Raw genomic sequence first — 22,046 nt, 5'->3', positions numbered from 1 at the left:
GTGGTCAATTATGATCCAACAGTCCCCATGACTGATGCATCATGGGACAGCCTTTGTCCACCAGTGGATTGACAAAGGGCTGTAAATTATAATAATTATTATCCAAGCCGAGTTTGAAATGGACATTTTAAATATCCTGGGCTGGCTCTGTAATATAATTCCATAATTCACTCGCAATGTCTTGCTTCAAATTTTCAAGGTTGATGCTACGAGTTTTCCTTATGTGCTCATGCCATAGCCCAAGACCGTTTTTTTCTTTTCTTTCTGAAACCAAATTTTAAGCTCCAAATTTGGTCCATGTGGCCCCTGGTTTTAAAATCTCACTAAACTCACAGAGTTTTGGCATGGGATGAAAAGCAAATGGCTTGGAACAACGATTCGTGCTTATGAGTGCTGGAACGCACCACATAAGTTCACGAAACCTCTCTAAAGGTGCCGAAAGTTAACAAAGTATTATATTCTCATTTGTCAGTACTTGATTGGATATGCTTGATGTTTTGTATGCTTTGAAATGTGCTGGACTCTTTTGCATAATTATATTTTTCTCAGTCATCCTTAGTCGCGTGTGTTAGGCCTGCAGTGCAATGTGCTGCTGTCAGGAGTGGACGTCTCAATGGGTTCCTACCGGGTTACATGAGGTTTATGATGCTGATGATAATGTCCCAACAGAAACATACTTGACAGTACATAATTCAGTACAAAGCTGGAAATTAGGTACTCTCGTGATAAGTAAATGCTGTAAATACAATTTTAAATCAATTAGCATTTCGAGGTTTAATATTTTTCGAGGCGCTTTTGTTCGTGATCATGAATTAAAACCACACAACCGGGCTGCAATACTAAAGGAATTAGCCATGCAGCGAAAAACCCTCCCCCAACCGCCTTCCCACTGTGATTTGATTAATTATCACGAGCCAGGGCTCGCGATTCTACTCAAGAATCAATTGCTTTTGTTTTGTATTTACCATTGTATTGTTCCCTCCCCCCGTCTCATTCATAGAGTTGTGTTTGCACCATTAGCCTATATGTAACATGAATATATAATTTGTACGTGACATAGTAATCGATTGCTACACGTCATAATTCGATGCGTGTATTGCCAACATTAAGAATCCATAAGGATCGATGAATCAATGCATTGTAACATGCCTAATATATACGCTACGCGACTTAAGTAAAAAGGGAAGCCATGAGACTAAAATAAAGCAAGGTAAACGGTGCCGCAGATGGTTTACTTGAGGCAGTCACGCAGGCACATCCCACTGCCTGTTGTGCACGCAGACATTTCAAGTTATACTGTGTACACTCACCATGCAGCCGCGCGATTGAACGCAGCTTGCCACTTTTAAGCGGACTGCTGGCAAGAAAGGAATCCATTCTCGTGACAAGCAGGGCCATTCTATATATAGTGGCATGAACAAGAATTTAGATAGAGCAAAATAACTGGAGACAGCTGTGTGGGCAGATAGCTACACTGTGATATCCAGATATTTATTTTTTGGAATGGAAAGTTAGTGCCGATGTACATACTGTCTCCACCACTGGCTGAAAAGTTTTCACAACTGAAATGCCCAATGCATTCAATAATACTTTTCCCAGTCATTTTCTTTAATGAATGCTACCGCAGAAACAACAAGACGAATTGCCAAAACACGTGTTGGCTTTCAAGTTAGTATCCATATTTTTTTTTCATCCACGAGTTGTAAAAATTAAAAGTTATATATTGTGGACGTTTACTATCCATGTTACAGACGCCAGAATGTCTACCACACGAAGTAAGTTTTTTCTTTCATGGTGCAGTGCTATACTTAAGGGATTCTGAGTGAATTAGCAGCATGCTCCAAGCGCCATGGCACACGACAATACAGGCTCTGATGTACTGCCATGGCAACTGCCACAGACTCTGCTTTGTGCCTCTGCACTCTGTGCTGTATAAAATCCGTGGAAGTGCCACGACACTACATATAAATGAAGACCACTAACAACACAGCATATCTCTCAATGCGAACAAGTAAAAAAATACCCATAACTCGTTACATTTTTCAGAATTTCTCCTGCCAGAACTCGGTAAGTAGATGAAGGCAACTATTGCAAGACACAGATGGTTAATTGATAGCTGACAAAAAACAACAGTTTATAGTTATCATCACCAAGATATGCAGCGATATTTTTAAAATTAGCATGTAGCAAAATTAAATTCACGTTTGCAGCATGAAAGCCTTTTTAATCATGCATTTGTCCTAAGACTAAAGAGCAGAGTATATGAATAAAGCTTCTGTTGAGAGACGTATGCGTCCTGCAGTGGTTTTCTGCTCAAGTGGCAGTGATTCAGACCTGTGATGGAAGGCTCATTCCTAGGCAATGCCGGTCCCCTGCGCCCCTCCGCCAAGTGTTCCTGAGGTTGCGGAGAGACAAAGACAGGAGGGGAAAAGGACGGAGGGGGGTAGTGGGATGGAGTGGACCTTCTTTAGCTGCCAAATAGCACCAGTGGGACAACATGGCCCACTTTCCCAAAGCCTGCCTCCTTGTTCCTGGGCCCCCAAAACTGCACACATCTCATGCACTCAGCGTTGTTCCCCATCTGGGTGGGTGTTTGCATATTTATTGAAAATCCCAGAGTCTACATTCGAGTCCAACTACAATGGCAAAAAGGCAACAACAAAAACAGACGTTTGCTCTGGTTTTAATGGGGTTTAAGCTCGCTAGAACGCACTGCTGTTGCGACAATCATGACACACAGAGCAGTGTTGTTCATGAGTAGTGAGTGCCACATTTTGTTTGCTATAGTCACAATGAGAGTGAAGACACTGTCCATCAACGTCATCTTGTCTGATTTGATTCAGGTCTTTGTAAAGAGATTCAAAGGCAGTTAAACAAAACACTTCAAAGCGAGGACAGAATGGTTTAGCATACTGTGAAGAATGACACTATTATATGGTCCCACTTAACAAAGTAATACATCAGCAAATAGACTTTGCTTCATTTATTGGGGTTAGCAAGGTTGACAAGCTTGAGCTTAAGTGATTGAAAAAGCCGGCGATGCATTCAATTTTCTGTACCTGCAAACTTTGGATGTCTTTCTCCAAAGTACTGCATTCTTCGTTAAGCAAACTCCTGCAAACATAATGAAGTCAAAACAGATGAACTCCTATGAGAATAATATACCTTAACCATTCTTATTAAAATATATGTATGAAGCTAATGGGTCCACAGCTCCATATAACCTAAATAATTAAGCATACGATGACCCTATTTGGAGTGGTGGTCTGTACTCATTCTGTAGGCAAAAACACAAGGTGGCATAATTACTCATGAGCCATTTCCTTCCCTTGGACAAGTGACCTCAATTCAATTTCAGGTCGTGACACGAGTGAGGATTTCCCTAGGTTCTGTCTGTCTAAAATTACGCTGAAAGTGCAGGAAGGCATAACAGCACTTGGGCAAAGAACTGCAGACCTAGGAAAAAAACATTCTGTACCTGTGCACCGAATGCCCCATGCGAACCTCCAACACTGTATAATACATTGGCATCCTTAATCTGACATCAATAATTTAGTAATGTCACGTGTGATTAATTATATGATATACGATTACTGTCGTGTAAACATTTTGCGTTGGTTTAAGAAATAATACAAGGCATTTCCACCCCATCACTGCCAATTTACCATTCGTAAACTATGAAAAAATTATGACACGCAACATTCGAAATGTTGATACTTGCAAAAGTTCGTTCAAAACTAATTTCAAATAATATTTGTGCAACTGCAAGATTGTTTGAATTTTTTGATGGTCATTGTCAAAGTCTGCATTTGGGAAAAAAAATGGAAAATGCAGCGCAACAATTGGCAATTCATTTTATTTCCTCAGTTGCTGCCAAATGAAAACACTTTTTTTTCATTTGCTGGTTCATTATTTAGAAGTGCTCATGTTGCCAGCTGGCTTTTCACTGACACTGCAGATTCTGTCAGTTGTGTAACAATGTATATCTTTGTCGGCTGCCAAAGTCATAGGTTGGGATTTAATTACGCTTCAATATGTACCACACTGTACTAAAAGGTTTCCAAATGTTGTGCAGAGCTTCTGGACTCATTTTTCACATCCCTTATGCACTCCAACAAATACTTTTTTTTAATTGGGACAAAATAAAAAACGGCAACATTCCACAAAGTCAGCATCATTTCCAGATTAAATTGCACATGCATTTTCCAGTTACCATGTAAGGCATTGGCCAACAGGCAATTGTGGGATGGTTAGTTCTGCTAAAAGTGAATTGCAATAATGGGGTGTTAGGTTTCTGAATGTTTTACTGATATATTTATTTTCTCCCAAAAAATGTTGTACACCAATCCAGATGTAAAAATTACCTTCTTTATATTTGCTAAATTGGTGAAAAGTGCAATACGTGATTTCTCAGAGATCAAAGATAATTCAGCTGGTACTCCTGAGATTCTGGGCACAAATCCAGGTAGCCACCCATGATTAAACTATGTTTGCAAGTGTAGATTCAGGCTGGTAATTAAGGAGTGCTCAAAAATCACGAGAAACCTGTTTTTCAGTTAATTGGGCTGAATTCCATCTCTGAGAATTAAAAATATCACTTTGACTTCCATGTGACAAAACATTTGATTTGTGTAGGTCGTGTGAGATATTGCAATTGAAAAGGTCGTGAAATGGATTATGACACTTCACTATGAACCTGGAGACCTGAGTTTGATTCCTGGCCATGGCTAACGTTCGGGGTGAGTGATATCTAAACCAGTACTGGCTCCCCCTTCTTCGCAAACCTGCACAGACCAGCACGGCAAAGTACAGTTAAACAAACCTCCATGACCAACACTGCGTAAGAAGGCCTTCATCCAGTAGTGGATTGACAAAAGGCTATACACATTATTCAATTAATATTATTACTTCACATGACATGATACCATGAGTACATACGGAATGAAAATGTGGGAAAAATCAAAGAAGTGCATTAATTATTAAACACAGCACATTGTTTGGCAACTGGGCGTAAATAGAGGCCAGGAAAAGCAGTCCAGGAGGCAACAGCAGCCCTCAGACATGCTGACATTGTGGGTCATGTTCAGCAAGGGAGAGGAGGCCTTGGGCTAACTAGCCGCGCTGCTTGGAGTAAGACCACTGCACCAGAGCGGCGGAAGATGGTAGTGCAGGAAGTACGCCATCAGGAGGAGGCTGCAAGGTGGGCCAACGCAGTCTCTCTTGCCAAACAGGGACAGTGGACTCGATGGGACAGTGTGGAGAAGAGGAAGATCAGCTGGAAGGATCTGTGGGCCATGGAAGCGAGGCGGTTGAGCTTTTCCATCAGAGCAACATATGACGTCCTTCCAACACCAGTTAATCTTCACCAATGGTATGGTGAAGATCCAGACTGTGCCCTCTGTTCCATGCCAGCCAACCTCAGGCACATTCTCACAGGGTGTAAAACAAGCCTCACCCAAGGACGCTACACTTGGCGTCACAACCAAGTCCTTAAAAACCTTGCATCCGCCCTGGAGGACAAGCGAGCTGCCACCAACTCCCTATCACCCCCAGCAGCATCACACCCCTTACGGACGACCTTTGTCCGCGAAGGGGCTAAACCACCGAAGAGCGGCTCTACACCATTAGAGCGACACCAGCTGCGCTTGGCCCGCAACTGAAAAATGCTAGCTGACATTGGCCGGCAACTTGTGTTTCCTCCGGAGATCGCAACCACCACCCTAAGACCTGACATGGTGCTCTGGTCCCGTTCGCTCAAGAAGGTCTTCATCATTCAGCTCACAGTACCCTGGGAGGACTCAGTAGATGAGGCTTATGAGCGAAAACATCTGCGCTATGCCGATCTAGCTGCCGAAGCACGGCATCATGGCTGGAACACCGAAGTCCGACCAGTGGAGGTGGGCTGCAGAGGTTTTGTGGCAACATCTACAACCAGACTGCTTAGAGACCTGGGAATTAAGGGCCAGAGCCAGCGTTCGGCAATCAGAGCCGTATCGGAGGCGGCAGAAGGCCGCAGTCAGTGGTTCTGGATGAAGAGGAAAGACCCCAGCTGGGCCCCGAAGTGAGAGGGCCAGGAGGTATGCGGTCAACAATGCTTGACTCAGGGAGGAGGACGCCCCTGCCATGCATAGTCCCATGGGATGTTGGCTATCAACAACAAGGCAACTCCTATGACTAATTGGGAATGGGACGCAAGCGTAGGATTGATCACCCTGTCGCTGGCCGCCTTTGGGGAGGGTGTATAGTGTGAAAGGCCGAAACACCCTAGGAACCAAAGGTACACTACTGACGATGCGCTCCCCAAATTTCACCAGGCTCACTGTTCATGAACTCTTGGAAGTGCTTGCACAAAGGATAGTAACATCTCATCCTGTGTTCTTGGAATCTGCACGGACTTACTCCAGGAGGTTGTCAAGTTGCATGCTTAATAACTTTATTGAAATGTCATTTTAATGCACCTTAATCAGAAAACACATTTGTGGATACTCACAAAGGTATATTTATGTAATGACCTAAAATGCCCTGTGCCTTGAGTAAATGGTAAAACCTGTTTCATATTACTCATGTTAATATTACCACTAACCCATTATCACAAAAAAGCCCTGGCTCATATGTAGCAATTTAACATCATTAGTTCTACACTATTCAACACCAACTCTGCCTATACTTTTGTATTTCAGAAAATATTGCACCATGAAAAGCGAATACAAGTTAATTTGTAAATCGTCTTAAAAAAGTTGCTTAGAACGTGTTTTCACGTTGAGTATTTTAATCCATCTTGACTACGCACTGCCATTGCAGGCCAGCCAAAATAATACACAACCCTCTACACACCCACAGGGCTATAATGAAAATTAGTCATGTCACATTAGGCTGTATATCTCGGTGACAAATAAATGACGTGAATCAAATCGCCCCCGTGCACATGTGGACATGTTTGGGCTGGAGCCGTGCAGTGGATGTGTTTCTGTCCTGCGGCCAGAAAAAAGGCACTTCAGATAGCAGTTTGTGGTAAAGCAGAGCCATGCGGGGTGAACTGAATGTGCAGCACATGGTATTCACTCACAGCTCGCAGGCACAGCTTTACCCTTGATCATGTTACCTCTTTACAGTACTCTCTAAATCCCTGCTCTATAACTGCTCAGTGTGCGTGCAATGTTCCACTTTAAAACGGGGCCCTAGATCAAAAGCAGAAAATAAACTGTTAAGGAACTTGCCAAATAAGATTCACGAAGGGCAGCTAACAAGGCCTTAAAGTGTAATTAAAAAAGAAAACAGATTTGAAATGATTACCCACTTTACTTGCGTTCATCCTTTGGTATAATATTGCCTCTTATGAATATATAGTTAATTTTATACTGATGATGTTGAATTTATTAGAGTCAACAATGTAACATTGTGAAAATAGCTTACAAATATATATATTTTAAATTTACAATGGCCATAAATATGCATTAAAATGGCTGTGTGAATCTTAAGGGAGTATTCAAATGAGGGCATTACATTTTCATAACAAATGTTGACTCACTTTCCAAATTAGTATGGCAAAGTCAAAACAAAGAAGAAGATAGTAACTATTTTATGAGAAAACATTGTTCGTGTTTGAAGTAATTGTGCCTACCATAATTTAGATTTTGACAGCAAAAACAAAAGGCAACTTTGCAATAATTTTCAGTCATTAATTGAATTTTGATTCGATTGAGATATTAGCATTTTTAGTTATTTAATGATAAATGGCTCTGCTGGTCATCTGGTGTCTTCTGCTGATAATGCATCATTTTATCCTCAGCGTTTTTAAATTACCGTCAGGGTGGAAATGCACCCGTTTGTGGTCTAATATCTGACGAAACCCTGCAAATGATTTACTGCATTCACAAAAGAACATGTGCAAGTACATTTGCCGAGAACTTGCTGCAACTTCTGTGCCACATATATCCTTCTGCGCATGTGCGCGCATGCATGTGTGATGCACGCGCATGCACACATGTGCGGGACCACAGTGGTTAGCACTTTGTGCTACAAAACTCTGCAACTTGGGTTCGATTCCTGGCCATGGCGAACATCAGTGGTGAGTGATATCTGAATCAGTCCTAGGTGCCCCTCCACCCCTCTTTCATCCACACTGACTATGGTTGAACAATCCTGAACATCCTCTCGGTTGACTTAACCTTAAATGAGTCCTTTGTGTGATGTGTGATTACCACTGCTGGGGAGACAAAGGCTGGTGCTGGCAACAGTACCACTCATCCACGATGACGAACTTTGATGGGTGCTTGCTAAAAGCACATAGCCTAAGAGTCTATGTACATTACATGGGGGAATCTTGGCTTTGTATTTGCTGCTACTGCATGTGCTGTGCATGTGTGTGTGTCTATGCCTCACCGAAGATGTTCGATCACCTCATCAATGCGGCTCACATTGAGTTTCTCCTTCAGAGCCTCAATTTCGTCTGGCAGGTTTGAAGACATCGACAGACTCGACAAGGGCCTGTTGGATAATCCCAAATTAGTGGCCAATATATTTACAGAAATTTCCATTGATGTAAAGTACCGACACAGGTCCCAAATTGTGCTACCAGTGACATGTCATGGAAGAATCCCACTATCTCGAGCAGAGCAGTACATCACTCTGTATTAGCCAATGGTTGATGGCAGCACATATTTAGGAACTACTTCTGATATCCCTTCAATTGACCACTTTAACCATATACTCTGCTGTAGAGAAATGTTATGTGCATATACAGTACTGGCTACGATTTAAGATACATTTTTCAGAACAGTTTAATAGACATTATACAAAAGTTTGCTTTTTATTACAGCCTGTCCTGCAAGCGCCACAATATTGTTTATTGACCAAAGCACAAGAGGCTTAAAATAATGAAGTACCAAGAGGCCATGATTTTGTCCTCTATGTACCTGAGTTGTTGTGGCACTGCTGCTGTGCGTGGCCTGGTAATCCCCCACTTTGGATGAATGGGGTTCTTCAGGATTCCGCCAGTGGATGGGTGCCTAAGCTTCTGCCTGCCGGCAGAGCTGCCTCCTGGATCTTTGTAGGACCCAGGTGGCTGTGAGGCCACAGGAAGGCTGGGCGACCGTGTGTCCATTGCAAATTCCACCACTTCTTGACTGTACCGCGACATCACTTCCGTTTCATCCCTGCAATAGGAACAACTCTTAGCGATTAATGCACATAATGGATTTAAATTTAATTTGATACCTCTCGCTGCTCTAATTGCTGCTCTAATTACATTTTTTAAAATAAGATATTCTCTTTCGTGGCACACGGGTCTAAAATTGTATTTTCATTTTTTTTTATAAACGTATATCACCAATGCAGTGATTGACTTGTAACCATGAACGTCAGCACATGCCTCCATCAATTCCCAGCCATATATATGTAAAAGTCACACTTGACAGCCTATCACCACCACTAATGGCAAAGAAATATTATCTCCATCCTTGGAACCGCATACAGGGGATAGTGAGTGAGAAGGGGTCCAATGCCCAGGCTGCCGATTTTGACAAGACTCCACGTAACAAGTGAGATAATTAGATTCTAAAAGGGTATCTGGATGAGTAATAGAATCAATGTCAGCCCTGCAGCTGACTATAAAGGGCATTTACTGCAGGGATGTGTAATGTAAGCATACGGTGAAGACATTTTGTGCGCCAAAGCAACTTACAGCACCCATTAATATTGGTAGTGGTACACTATGAGCTATAGCAGTGCTGCTTAAGTCACTAGATACCATCTGTTTTAATGTTTGTGTGCCTGGTTGTAAATCATTAGGCAGCTATGTTTGTCCTTATTTTTGTGTTTCTTTTCGTTATCTCTTTCAGCATAAGACCTGCCATCCCTGCCATCAAATCATATATAAACTGTACATGTTGAGGGAGATAAATGGCAGATAAGTCTTTAAAAATAAAATTACAACACAAAAGCAGATTGTTGTTGGTAATTGGGACTATGATGGCATCCATGTAAAAAAATTGCCAGTAAGCAATCTAAATGATTTCCATGTGCCCAGTTGCACTTTGCATATTTTGTACACTTGCCACAAATATCAAGTACTGTATTTAGAAAGTTTGGATAATTTACCTTCTCAGTAAAATTCCAGTTCTGATTGTAAACATGCACGATGAGTATCATAGATTATGATATTGTTTAAAGGGAAAAAGCCTGTGAAATAGTCTTTGTATTATTGAGTATGGCAATACATTCAGAAGCTAAATGTCAATGTCGAGGTATGCCAGCCATGAGAGAGGGCTCCAGGAGAGAGTTGGCGTAGTTTTGCTTTTCCTGAAGGAGCGACTACAGTGGTTTACTACATGGTCCATAGTGCGGGTTGCATGGCCACAGTCGTACTGTGGCTTGCCTTTAATTTCCATTCATGAAAGAGATGTGCGCATCAGTCTGTGAGGTTCCGATACAGTTAATGGTTACACCGGTGTCTTCGAGGAATGTCTAAGCCAGGAGGTGCGATGTTTATCCTGGAGCCTGAGAACTGTAGTGAGTGGACAAGACTGTGCACTGAGTGCCCTCACTCAGCCACATGTGTATGTGTGCTATGATCAAAGGTATAAAAAAAGGCATAGATTCTTGCGTGATCAAAATCACCGGTCTTTAAAATCTAGGCAATCACTTCTAAATATATTTCACAGTTTTCCAAGATACAAGGCCAATTTTGTTTAGGTCGCAGTAAATATGTGCACACTATTACAGGAATTATATTCTGAATGTTCACTAAAAAAAAAGACTGAACCCTTTTTTAAATAACAATTTCTGCAAAAAATATGCTCTAATATGTATTTCTGAAAGGGTAGTGTGACATTAACATAGATTTCTGGTAAATTCAGAACATTTTTCCTGTTCATCGTATTAAAAATGTAATTTTTAAATGTCAACCGGGAGTTAGAAAGATCCAGCTCCAAAATCGATCACACTCTTTCCACTGAAACCTCCAAACACACACCAGGTAGAATGGGGCAGTAAACACAAGTGCCAGGTTAAACGCCAGCCAAGTTTGCCTGCAGTAAATGCATGCCAACTTTAACATCTGTCATAAAACGGATGCCAAGAGTGCTTGCCCCGTTAACTCGCCATTCCTTAACCTAGCCCGTGTCACTTGGAGACCACCTTCTGCCCAGCACCTCTGTTGGGACCCCTTGTACGCAAGGGAACCCCCATTAGCTGCTCATTTCCCTGGCCCCTGGGAATGGCTCTAGTTACACAACTGTTGGCAGTTCCATATTGTAGAAAACTATAGCCCTGGGGTAACAAGGAAAGGGTAGTAAGCAGTCGCAGGTCTGGCTGACCAACTTCCAAAAAACAGCCGGTGTGTGTATGTGGAGGCCACAGTGGCAGGAGGATAGCCTTTCAAAGGAATGCAAAATAATCCCTAAACCTTTGCTGTCAGAACAGAATGTTGTTTTATTATCCACACTTGGCCCATAAACCAAATGAACCACAAATGTGTTCAAGCTATGGAAGAGGATGATCCCATGTATCTCACATTAAAACCTTTTTATAAAGAGGCTGTCTTTTGCCAACCACCACTCGTCCAATGCTACTTGCTACCGCTTGTTTTCGCTCTCAGTTGATTGAAAGCAGTTCTATAAAAAGTACACCGGCACACCCAGAAAAACCATCCAGGGGAGGGATGAGGGATTTGAGGAACGTGGGGGACCAAAGGGGGTTACAGCCAGCGCGTGCAACCTCTAGTCACAATAAGAGTCGATCTACTAACACATGCTTCTGTTATGCAATTGTCTCGCAAACACATGGTATTTCTTGATTGAGCACAAAAATAACTGTGCTATAATATTGACCTACCATATGTATTCTACCACTGAATACAGATTGCGCTTACTACTTATTGATAGAAGGTAAAACAAGATTGAATGCATTTGAGAAGTGGTGTGACAGGAGGATGTAGTGTGAGCCGGTGTGATAAGAATATGAATGAGGCGTTGAGAGAACAGCTACTAGGAGGAATTTCTTGGGAAGTCTAACATTAACATAATATACGTGCGGCATATTATGAAGATAGTCAGCAGGAGCATCATGAAGCTGATTCTGCAAGGGCAAATGGAAAGGTAATCAAGGTATATTAAGAGGAAGGATAATTATGAATTGGTGTTAAAATGTGAGCAGCTGTATGGGAATTTCCAGAAATGAAGCTGAATATTCCCATGATTTATGAGGTTGACACAAGATAGATAAATAATGTATACATCTTGACTTAAAGCTTTCGTGACTGCAGGAATTCATATTCTTTGGGTATTTCGGTAAAATCACGTAGATAGGTTCAAATTGTTAAAAATAAAATAAACAAAAACTACGATGTTGCGATTAAAACGTAGCTTTTTTTGGTTTATTTTATTTGATTAATTTGAACCTATCTACGTGACTTCATCGAAAGACCCAAAGAAGAAATGTAGATATGTTTATAAGTGAGAGATTGAGGTGTCTCATTATGTATGCCTATATGAACATAATATGCAAATAATAAAATAAAAGAATCAAGAGATATTTGTCAAATCAATGTCCAATTAATGCCTCTGTGCCACGTCGGTTGCAGAGTTTGGTTAGTCTGGAGGTCGGGGTTCAAGGACAAGTTCAGATGATCACTCGACACGTAATTTTGGCCATGGCCAGAGGTCAGAAAACCAAAATAACAAAGAAAAGCCATTTTTTCGAATTTGGTAAAAAAAAAGGCTCAAAATGTGTCTGTCTCTGCACATATTTCAAGAGCCGCAATGCATCTGAATACGAGACGGTGGCCCTTCATAAACACCGTCACAAAGCAGTCCTTAAACAGCCACGTGCAGTTCCGGAGTTGTAGGTTGCCAACCCCTGGCCATGACCGTCAACTGAACTCAGACCTCCAGGTTTAGGTGGTGCAGTGTGCTAACCACTGTACCACCGTTGCGTCCTCCATCCACATTTTTCATGGAAACCATCCATATAATAATACTTTAAGAGGAGGTAAGGCTTTTCAGACTGGCTTTCGTAAATACATTCCTTTTAGCTGAAAGTAAAACAAATAATAACTTTAGAACAGACACGTTTTGGGGGATATTAATCTTTGTTTAGAGTGCATCAACCATTATACAAATACGTATTTTACTAGTCTATGCATCTATTATGAATTTAGACATTCATATTTTATTTGAAATTAAAAGAAACATGTTGCAATATAGTACAATAGGAGTTTTGCAAAAACCACAGTGCCTACTTTTGTATACTTATAGCTTCTCAATGGGTTCATTCTACAAAGCAGCAGAACCATGATCTATTCCACAAACGTTGGCATAAGGAAGGATGCACGGTTTGTTTTTCTCCATTGCAGCAACAACTTTGGAATTCCTAAACATCCATCGCTCCCGGTTTATCTTAACTTGGGTTTTGTGCTGTCCCCACCAATCACTTTATTCCCATCCACCCCCACCCATGGCCCCCTCTTTCGGAGTGGTACAACCCATCGATTCCTGTCAAGCCTTGCTCCAGACACACGGACTGGCTGGGCTCGCTGTAGCCGGAAGGCGAGCGTCTGCATACCGTCCATGCTGGCGTGCCTTCTCTCGCAGGCCAAGCAGCAGTAGCCAAATCTCCTGCCGCAGCATGGCCTTCACAGATGGCGGGTCGGCCAGCGGGCGAGGTCGGGATTGCTGAACAACGGTGTCCTGGATTGCTCCGTTCTCAGAGCATACTTCCCTCCAAATCTCCAACAAGCACTCCATCTGCGTGATGGCAAAGGAAAGGATTAATGCGCTCACGTGCGCCTGCTTCCTTAAACTCTAACATTGCAGCGTGATGACTGCCGTTTTGTCAATCCAGTGCTGGATGAAGGCCTCTGCCAGTTGTTGGGGGTGATTTGACCATACTTCACCAGTTGTCAGTACAGGTTGGTAACAGCAATCAGTACCATTCAATACATCTTGACTTAAAGCTTTCGTGACTGCAGGAATACATATTCTATGGGTCTTTTGGTAAAGCCACGAAGAAAGAAAAATATTAAAAATATCACGACGTTTCGATCGCCACCGAAAGACCCATAGAATACCCTACAATAATTTATTTTGCTGCACTGGCCTCTGCCGACTACCACATAGGCACTTATGTAGCTAAGGTGTCTTTGCCACTTAGGGAGGACTAATATGATAGACTCAAACAATTGGGCCAGCTTTTCAAGTTTACCCACATATTAATTCACATGTAAAGTAGGTAAAGTGAATTGCAATAATTGTCTTGATCGGTAGGCGTGGAAGATTGGACTATCGTGAGGACATTAAAATAACTGGAAGTTTTCGAGCATGTGTATTCGACCATTACTTTGGACATGCACTTTGCATGAGTCATACATTGTACTGCATATTCAACATTGAACTAATAATACACAAAACAAAGCTCCACAACATTGTACATATGAAACGTTCGTGTTAACTGCCTAAGTTGCTTGCAGGCGAATTAAGGTCAGTGGTACTCCTGTACCTCCGATTAGCATCGTTGGCTACGTACGGTGAGAAATAAATGTAACATATGTGCATACTCTGAATTGTATAAGAGGCATGATTTTTAAGGGTACAGAAGATAGAATTGCCTTTCTTAACATCTATTCAGTGAAACAGCTAGGAAATCCAGCAGCAATCTTTGGTTGCAAGAACCTGCTGGCTGTCGCCATTCATTATTACCGTGCAGATTAAAAACTGCTATAAGCTCACTCAGCAAGCAACAGTGCAAACTTTAATATTCGGAGGAGATGTATTGAATTCAATTGTGTGGAAAGCTGTGCCATGTATTCACTATTGTTAAGATTTATGTCAAGTGATAACAAAATAAAGAGTCTTGAGTGGAAAACGTGAGTGAAAAACAAATGTCCCTCTGCGGCTCAGATTTGTGTATTAAATCTTGCATATGGCTCGAAGTACAATTTAAACAGGCCATTATAAAGAATATCCATGTGTTTTTTCTAATGCTATTTAATACCATCCATTAATGCCTATATAAGGTTAACTAAAAAAATCAGATGATAGTAATTTCGAACGCAACTGGTGATCGCGGAGGATACATTGCAGTGGCAGCTTTAATATCTGCGATGAAACCCCTTCCTATGTATCTGAGGATTGTGAAAACTCAAAGATTTGAGAATGTTAAGCCAAGAGCTTGGGGGAAATACCAATCCAGATTGCACTCGAATTGTGCACCATCTGAAACCAATGTCTGTGACAAAACCTCATCCATCTGCCATGAGCTCCGAGACTAACTGGTAGCTTTAATATCACTAAAATTACCCCAAAAAACAGTCCTCTGGAGTAAACTAGCTTTAAAAAACCATAATGGCCACAAAAAAAACGTGCACATGCTGATATTGCAACGTTCATTAACCGCAGTGCAGCATTGCGAAGTTCAGATCATGATATAATGCTTGAGGGAGGTTATTCATTTCTGTGGCTATAGTTAGTGGAAAGGTCTAGAAAAAATCGTGTTTTGGAAAGGCTGTGGGGGATTAAAGGCAATAAAACAGTCTGAAGTTGGCATTTTCTCAACTAAAAGAAATATGTAAAGTTTACGATTATTAAGGTTTGCTTGATGTTGAAAACACACTTAATAGCACTTGGGCAACTCCCTATTTATTGATGTTATTTTTGGACAAATATACAGAAAGTAAAGGCTTATTTTCCAAAACTCTACTTTGTGGCTCAGAATTTTGGAAACATGTTGGAAAGTGTCCTGTATTTAACTTACAGTAATCAGACAACTGCAACCATTTAAAAGTGCACAGTTAAGGGCCAACATAAAGCTTTGCTTTTTAAAATAAAAAAAATGCCATTTCTGAGAAATTTTGGAGTAAAGAAGAAAACAAAAATACATTTTGTTGAAGCATTTTCACAAAAATGAAAAAATTCATTCAAATGTATTTTACTGCATCATTGCGATGGGTTTGTATACAAAATATTTATTGTACCATGAAATGCATTTTTTTAATCCATTAAAAATTTAACGAATCTTATAAATTACTGATTAGAGCTTAAATTTATAAACCAAACCGCAAATATGTGTTTGCACGGGGCCTATTACACAAAACCACAGTATGAATTTTTAGACTGTGAAACCTTCAACTTTCCAGCTATAATTTAAGTGAAAAAAGAAATTGGACTAAGGGAGTGGTATCATTTCATGTTGCCTGACAGACTGACGACAGATAAATCTAAATGGGGGGGGGGGGCAAAAATAAATAAGAAAATACTGTAATAAGAATTCCCCACTAACTGCCGGCCTGATAAATGTCCTCATTGGTTTCACTATCCAAAACAAAGAGCCCTTGTTTCTTTGCACACATTATGGCAACTAAACCTTGTCTGTCTGTCCCCTAGTTGAGCCGCCCAGAGCACATTCACATTGCAAAAACATCCAAGCTCTGACGATAAAATACCTCCACACTAAAATAACACTTCAGCCTATAGCTAACCATTGAACAAAGATGATCACTGCATCGCGCCTCCTTGCGATATTAGGCAGGCCACTGGAGCTATGTGCTTTTAAATATAGATTGAAAACTAATTACTTTAGAACAGTTTTTTGTGTTTAGTTTGTTGTCCTGGCTACGTACAGTGCGAAATAAGTTCACCATACATACATAGCCATTGGAAGAGAGAAATCAACTCTTCTCAAACCTTGGTAATAATCCATGCCAACATATATAATGAATAAAGTTGGGTTTAATGAATAGACAACACGGTATGTTTACCAAGCCATACTTTTTGTTATTTTAAAATGCATTTTGACTTTTTTTATATATGCATCATATCACTTTCCACCACGTTTCTTTGAATCATTCATGTACTCGCTGGAATACACAACTGACAGTAATTTGGTTTATTAATATTAACACATGCCAAAAATGTCCCCGTGTTAAAAACAAACCATTATTTTGAGGCAGAGCAAATTAAATATCCCTCCAGGTAATGTGATAATCTTTGTAAAATGTCCAGATTGTTTAATAATTATATATAATTTTCAATCCTTTGTGAATCCATTGTGAGATGATGGGCTTCCCATGCTGTGTTGGTCACGTGGGTTATTTTACCATTCTATCATGTTGGTTATTTTTGGTTGAAGGGAGACAAGGCAGAATCAGGTATCACTCACCACTTGCTATGATCAGGAATCAAAATCATCGCTGAGTTTCTAGCACAGCGCACTAACTAACCATCACTCCACCCCCAGATTATTTATTATGTACAACATTTATTTTATATTGTTATCTCGAATTCGTTAATGCCTTATTGACAACATAACATTTTGCCATTGACATTTTTAGCCTCATAAAGAACAACTGTGAACCTGATATAGTCTGGTATGTCTGATGTCCATCGCACATTTAGTTCAACACTTTAGTGTAATCAAAGCTCGTGGGCTGACACCATCAGGTATCATTGATTCACGTCAATGGAATTTAACTTGATTTAAAGTAAAAACATAAACGAGTGCAGGTGTAAGTAGTGGTAGGGCACCTCTGCATGCAGCTCCTGGCTATAGGTGACGGCCCCATCTCCCAGCGCGGCCCTGACCTCGCCCCGCTCCGCGGGGGGTACATTTTCCTCTATCAGTAGCCACAGAGAGGAAGGAGGCCTCAGCTCCCACTCCGCAGAAGATGCCTCCGCGTTGGGCGATGGGACAGCACACCTAGCCATCGCTCACCTGGAAATAGAGCAGTCAAGCGACCTTCATATATATCAAAAATATGTTACCAGGTAAGGCCCAAGAGCTATATAGCTTTTTTCAGCAATGACCTGGTCACAAATGATAGCCCAATGAAGTGGCTTATCATGTAGAAACCTATAGCAGCCAAATACGATAAATGCATGTTCTAAATGTGGAGGGGAAAACCGGAGGACCTTGAGAAAAGTCCACACGACTACGGGGAGAACATGCAAACTCCAAATGTACAGGTATCAGGATTGGGATCGAACCCACAACCTCCCGTATATCAGTCGAGGTAGTTAACATCTCGCCACCGCGGCACCCCTTTATGCATGAGTATCATGACCGCATGAGCGACGGTTATGTTAGAGTGATTAAAATGTGCAACGTATGTCAGTTATGCGACAGTGAAATGCACATGCCTCGGTCTTGAATTACATCTGGTGTATATTTACAGCTCACAAGAATGCGTTGTGGGGTAAAATAAACTAAACGTATTAATAATATAATACCTTAACATCACTGAAGAGGAGCAATTCCGTGTCATTTTGAGTAATTTTAATGGGATAGCCCTCACAATCCAAGTATCTTGTCGGTACTGTACTACATGAAGTTTTAGGTACAGTATATATGGCATGTAAATGTATTATTGTATTATTGTATTGATGACTGAAGTTTTGGTGGACAATGAACTGATAATTATGATGAATTAGGACCGATTCCCTTTGATGAATGCACTGAAACAGTGGCAAACTACACATAATGGAACAGCTTCACCTTATATTCACTTTCCAGCGAGACGATGGCAAAAGTTTAATCCGCATCCAGTGACGATGTACCCTTGTTTATGTTTCCATTTCCAGAGGTGGGACAAAGTCATTGTTATGCAAGTCCAAGTCGAGTCGCAAGTCATCAAATTCATGACTCGAGTCTGACTCGAGTCCAAGTCACATGACTCGAGTCCACATCTCATAGGTGGGACAAAGTCATTGTTATGCAAGTCCAAGTCGAGTCGCAAGTCATCAAATTCATGACTCGAGTCTGACTCGAGACCAAGTCACATGACTCGAGTCCACACCTCTGTCCATTTCCATGTGACAGAAAAAAAGACGAATGGTTTTGAAGATGAAGATGGACTGATGGGAAATCAATTGATACCGTAAGTGAGATCCTGTGTATATGATTATGGTTAACTGATGGACTAATTAATTAATGATGGACTGATCGTGAAAAATTGATCAGGTGATGCATGGGCAATTTCATGAACATGTTTCGTGAATGAGAAACAGAAAAATAGAATTTTACTAAACGGTAAATGGATGAATGTGTAAATACGTAACTGACAAATTCATAAAAACAATCTACATGCAATATTTTTAATGCACAATACAGTAGATATTATACAATCTTTATATAATACATCAGATGTATAAAGTATGTCCATACTGTATACTTTCGATTACATTATGTAATATACCATTTGTAACACAATGTATTAGGATCATTTCTAAGTTATGTAAATCTTATTAAGGGAGGAGCGATTGGGGAGAGGCGGTGGTTACTACTGGTAGGAACGAAGTGGACCAGACCACCAATATATTAATGTGTCCGTCCGTCCGTCCGTCCGTCCGTCCGTCCGTGTATCAACATCGCCCCCTACTGCAAACACTTGGCATGACCCTGTCCGACAAGATGGCCGCCCGCTCCCCCTGCGATCTGTGAATTAAACAAGATGGCCGTCGCTTCCGGCGCCTCACGGCGAAACTTTTTGATCGACTGACTATGGGCGAACTCATTTATTCTGGTGGGTGAACAGTGGCGGGGAGGGGTGGAGGAGGAATTGATGATAAAAACAAACTTGCACCATCGTTACAGCTGCCGCGACGAGAGATGTGGGAGGAGAAGCGGCGACCGCTGCCTTGCAGGTGAGAGGTGCGTGTGTGTGTGCGCGTGTGTGCGCGTGCGTGCGTGTATGTGTGCGTGTGTATGCGCGTGTGTGTGTGTGTGTTTGCGTGCGTGTGTGTGCGTGTGTATGCGCGTGTGTGTGCGTGTCTGTGTGTGCGTGTGTGCGTGCGTGTGTGTATATGTGTGACTGTGTGCGTGTGTGTGCGTGCGTGTGTGCGTGTCCGGCCCACTCGAGCGGCGTGATGAATGGGCGCTATTGGGCTTCGGATCGTTATTCACGGCGAACTGGAAGCGTAGCAACACAACTTCATTACGTGTGCGTGCGTGCATGTGTGTGTACGTGTGTGTGTGTGTGCGTGCGGTGTGTGTGTGCGTGTGTACGTGTATGTGCGTGTGTGCGCGTATGTGCGTGTGTGTGTGCGCGTGTGTGTGCGGTCGATATCCCTGTACCGGTATTAGTATTATTCCTACCAGCCCACCCCGCAGGGTCCTGTTGAGTGAACCGGCGGGCATTATTCACGCGATCTTTACACAGTACACAGCAATGCGTATTGTTTGTTGGTCTGTACACTAACAAGCAAACTACACACAGTAATGTATGCATTATACATCTGTAGATTTATATTGTACAGCATACAGGTTATTTGTTATTGTTGTTGGGTTTTTCTTATCTTGTTTTTAATCGAAATCGCAACTAGCCGGACCTATCAACTTGCCAGACCAGGGCTCCCTCTACGATTATTCCGGCTATCACTATACTCGGGCGAGATGAAATGTTGTTTATTTGTGTCTGCTGTAACTAACGTAACGTGTTCATGATGGAGGGACAGATGGATGATGGAATAATAATGACTATGCACACGATGGGTTAATGATAACGGATTGATTGTGGATGGATTGACGACGATACGTGAAAAATGAATGATGAAATGTGATCTATTGACCAAATCATTTGGAATATGGCCAACTTTGAAGCCAATCAGCCGTGAGCCTGGATAGTGCTGCGATGAGCGATCACCATAAACATCACAGGTGCTATAGGCTGCTGCTGCTGCTGCTGTAGGTTTTGGATAGAAGACAGTCCAGAAAAATAGTGTTGTACTGTAATTCTATGTTCCCATGTACGGTACGCATACGCCCCCCGACTTCACCAGACCCGCAGTGACTAGCGTGGTGAAGTATGCTCACGCAACCCCCGACGACCTGCACGGTCGTGAAGGAGGCCTTTATCCAGCAGTGGATCGATAATAGGGGACTGTACACGAACAGCATTGTACCGTAAAACCATTATAGTGACACACAGTACGCCGTGGCCACGAAGTCACGCTCAGCAGACAGCGCGAAACAACAACTTCGAATTAAAACATCAAGAAAGCAGCTACCGTGCACGCTAAATATAAAACTTAGAAAATGTTAAGACGATTTGTACCCGCGGCGTCAGCTGATCCCAGCGCGCAGCGGCGTCGTCGGTAACCACGGCGACGATCGGAACAACTTTATTGACAGCGCGCTGTTGGGGAGGAGACGGGACAACTTTATTGACACACACCCAGAGCAACAATAAGGTCTGAATTAAATTTCGATTTAAAGCTTTCGTGACTGCAGGGATTCATATTCTTGGTTCTTTCGGTAAAGTCACGTAGAAGGGAAATAATAAAATAATAAAAACAAAACAATAAAAATCTCACAATGTTTATATTGCAACCACAGCAAGAAAATTTGCTGTGGTTTTCACACCTGATGATGATTGCTTGTGTTGCAAGAAAATTTGCTGTGGTTTTTCACACCTGATGATTGCTTGTGTTGCAATCTAAACGTCGTGAGAATTTTATTGTTTTATTTTTATTATTTTATTATTTCCCTTCTACGTGACTTTACCGAAAGAACCACGAATATAAGGTCTGAATTGGTCTGTAATAAGCTAGGCACTGATAAGGGGTTGACAGGTATGTATCTATGGGGGGGGGGGGGGCGTATATAATATTCGACGTTTCGAGCAATGGCCCTTATTCATAGCACATCAAATGATTAAAAAATTACGTGTCATATTTATTTTAATGACACGTTTTATGTGCCATAAATAAGGGCAATTTCCCGAAACGTCGCTTATTTTATATTATTATTTTGTGGTAGTATTTACACACGGACGGACGTGCCGAGTTGTTTTTTGAATGTATCTTGAACTTCGTTCGCACCGTACGTAGCCAACCGCGCTCAGACACAAAAACTGTTTTAAAGAAATGCGCCAATTCCACCGCAGTACGGAATCACCAATTTTGTTTAAAAAAAAATAGACAAAACAATGTCTGCTTCATATACTGTAGCCGTCTCTCCACGTAAAAAATTAAAACCCAAAAGCGTTTCTTACACAAACCCCATCCTGTCTCACGGCCTTCTGGGAGTGAATCATTTCAGCACCATTGATTGAGTACAAA

General features: G+C 41.6%; 1 protein-coding gene across 1 annotated transcript in view; it reads right to left on the bottom strand.

The window, feature by feature from the left end:
- The window catches only part of CCDC24 (coiled-coil domain containing 24), a 28,430-nt gene extending 7,341 nt beyond the window's left edge, over positions 1–21,089 (bottom strand). Inside the window, exons 1-7 of the mRNA XM_078605476.1 lie at positions 21,041–21,089; positions 17,517–17,703; positions 13,561–13,742; positions 8,916–9,155; positions 8,383–8,487; positions 3,060–3,114; positions 2,335–2,395 (exon numbers count right to left, since the gene is read on the bottom strand). Coding sequence (XP_078461602.1) covers positions 2,335–2,395; positions 3,060–3,114; positions 8,383–8,487; positions 8,916–9,155; positions 13,561–13,742; positions 17,517–17,696 — 823 coding nt within the window. The 5' untranslated portion in view covers positions 17,697–17,703; positions 21,041–21,089. The remainder of the gene's footprint in view (positions 1–2,334; positions 2,396–3,059; positions 3,115–8,382; positions 8,488–8,915; positions 9,156–13,560; positions 13,743–17,516; positions 17,704–21,040) is intronic.
- Positions 21,090–22,046: the final 957 nt, after the last annotated feature.

This window comes from Lampetra planeri, chromosome 24, assembly GCF_965212315.1.
Source record: "Lampetra planeri chromosome 24, kcLamPlan1.2.h2, whole genome shotgun sequence".
Taxonomy (NCBI): Eukaryota; Metazoa; Chordata; class Hyperoartia; order Petromyzontiformes; family Petromyzontidae; genus Lampetra; species Lampetra planeri.
The sequence above is the reverse complement of the archived record's forward strand: the minus strand, read 5'-3'. Positions and strand labels throughout refer to the sequence as shown.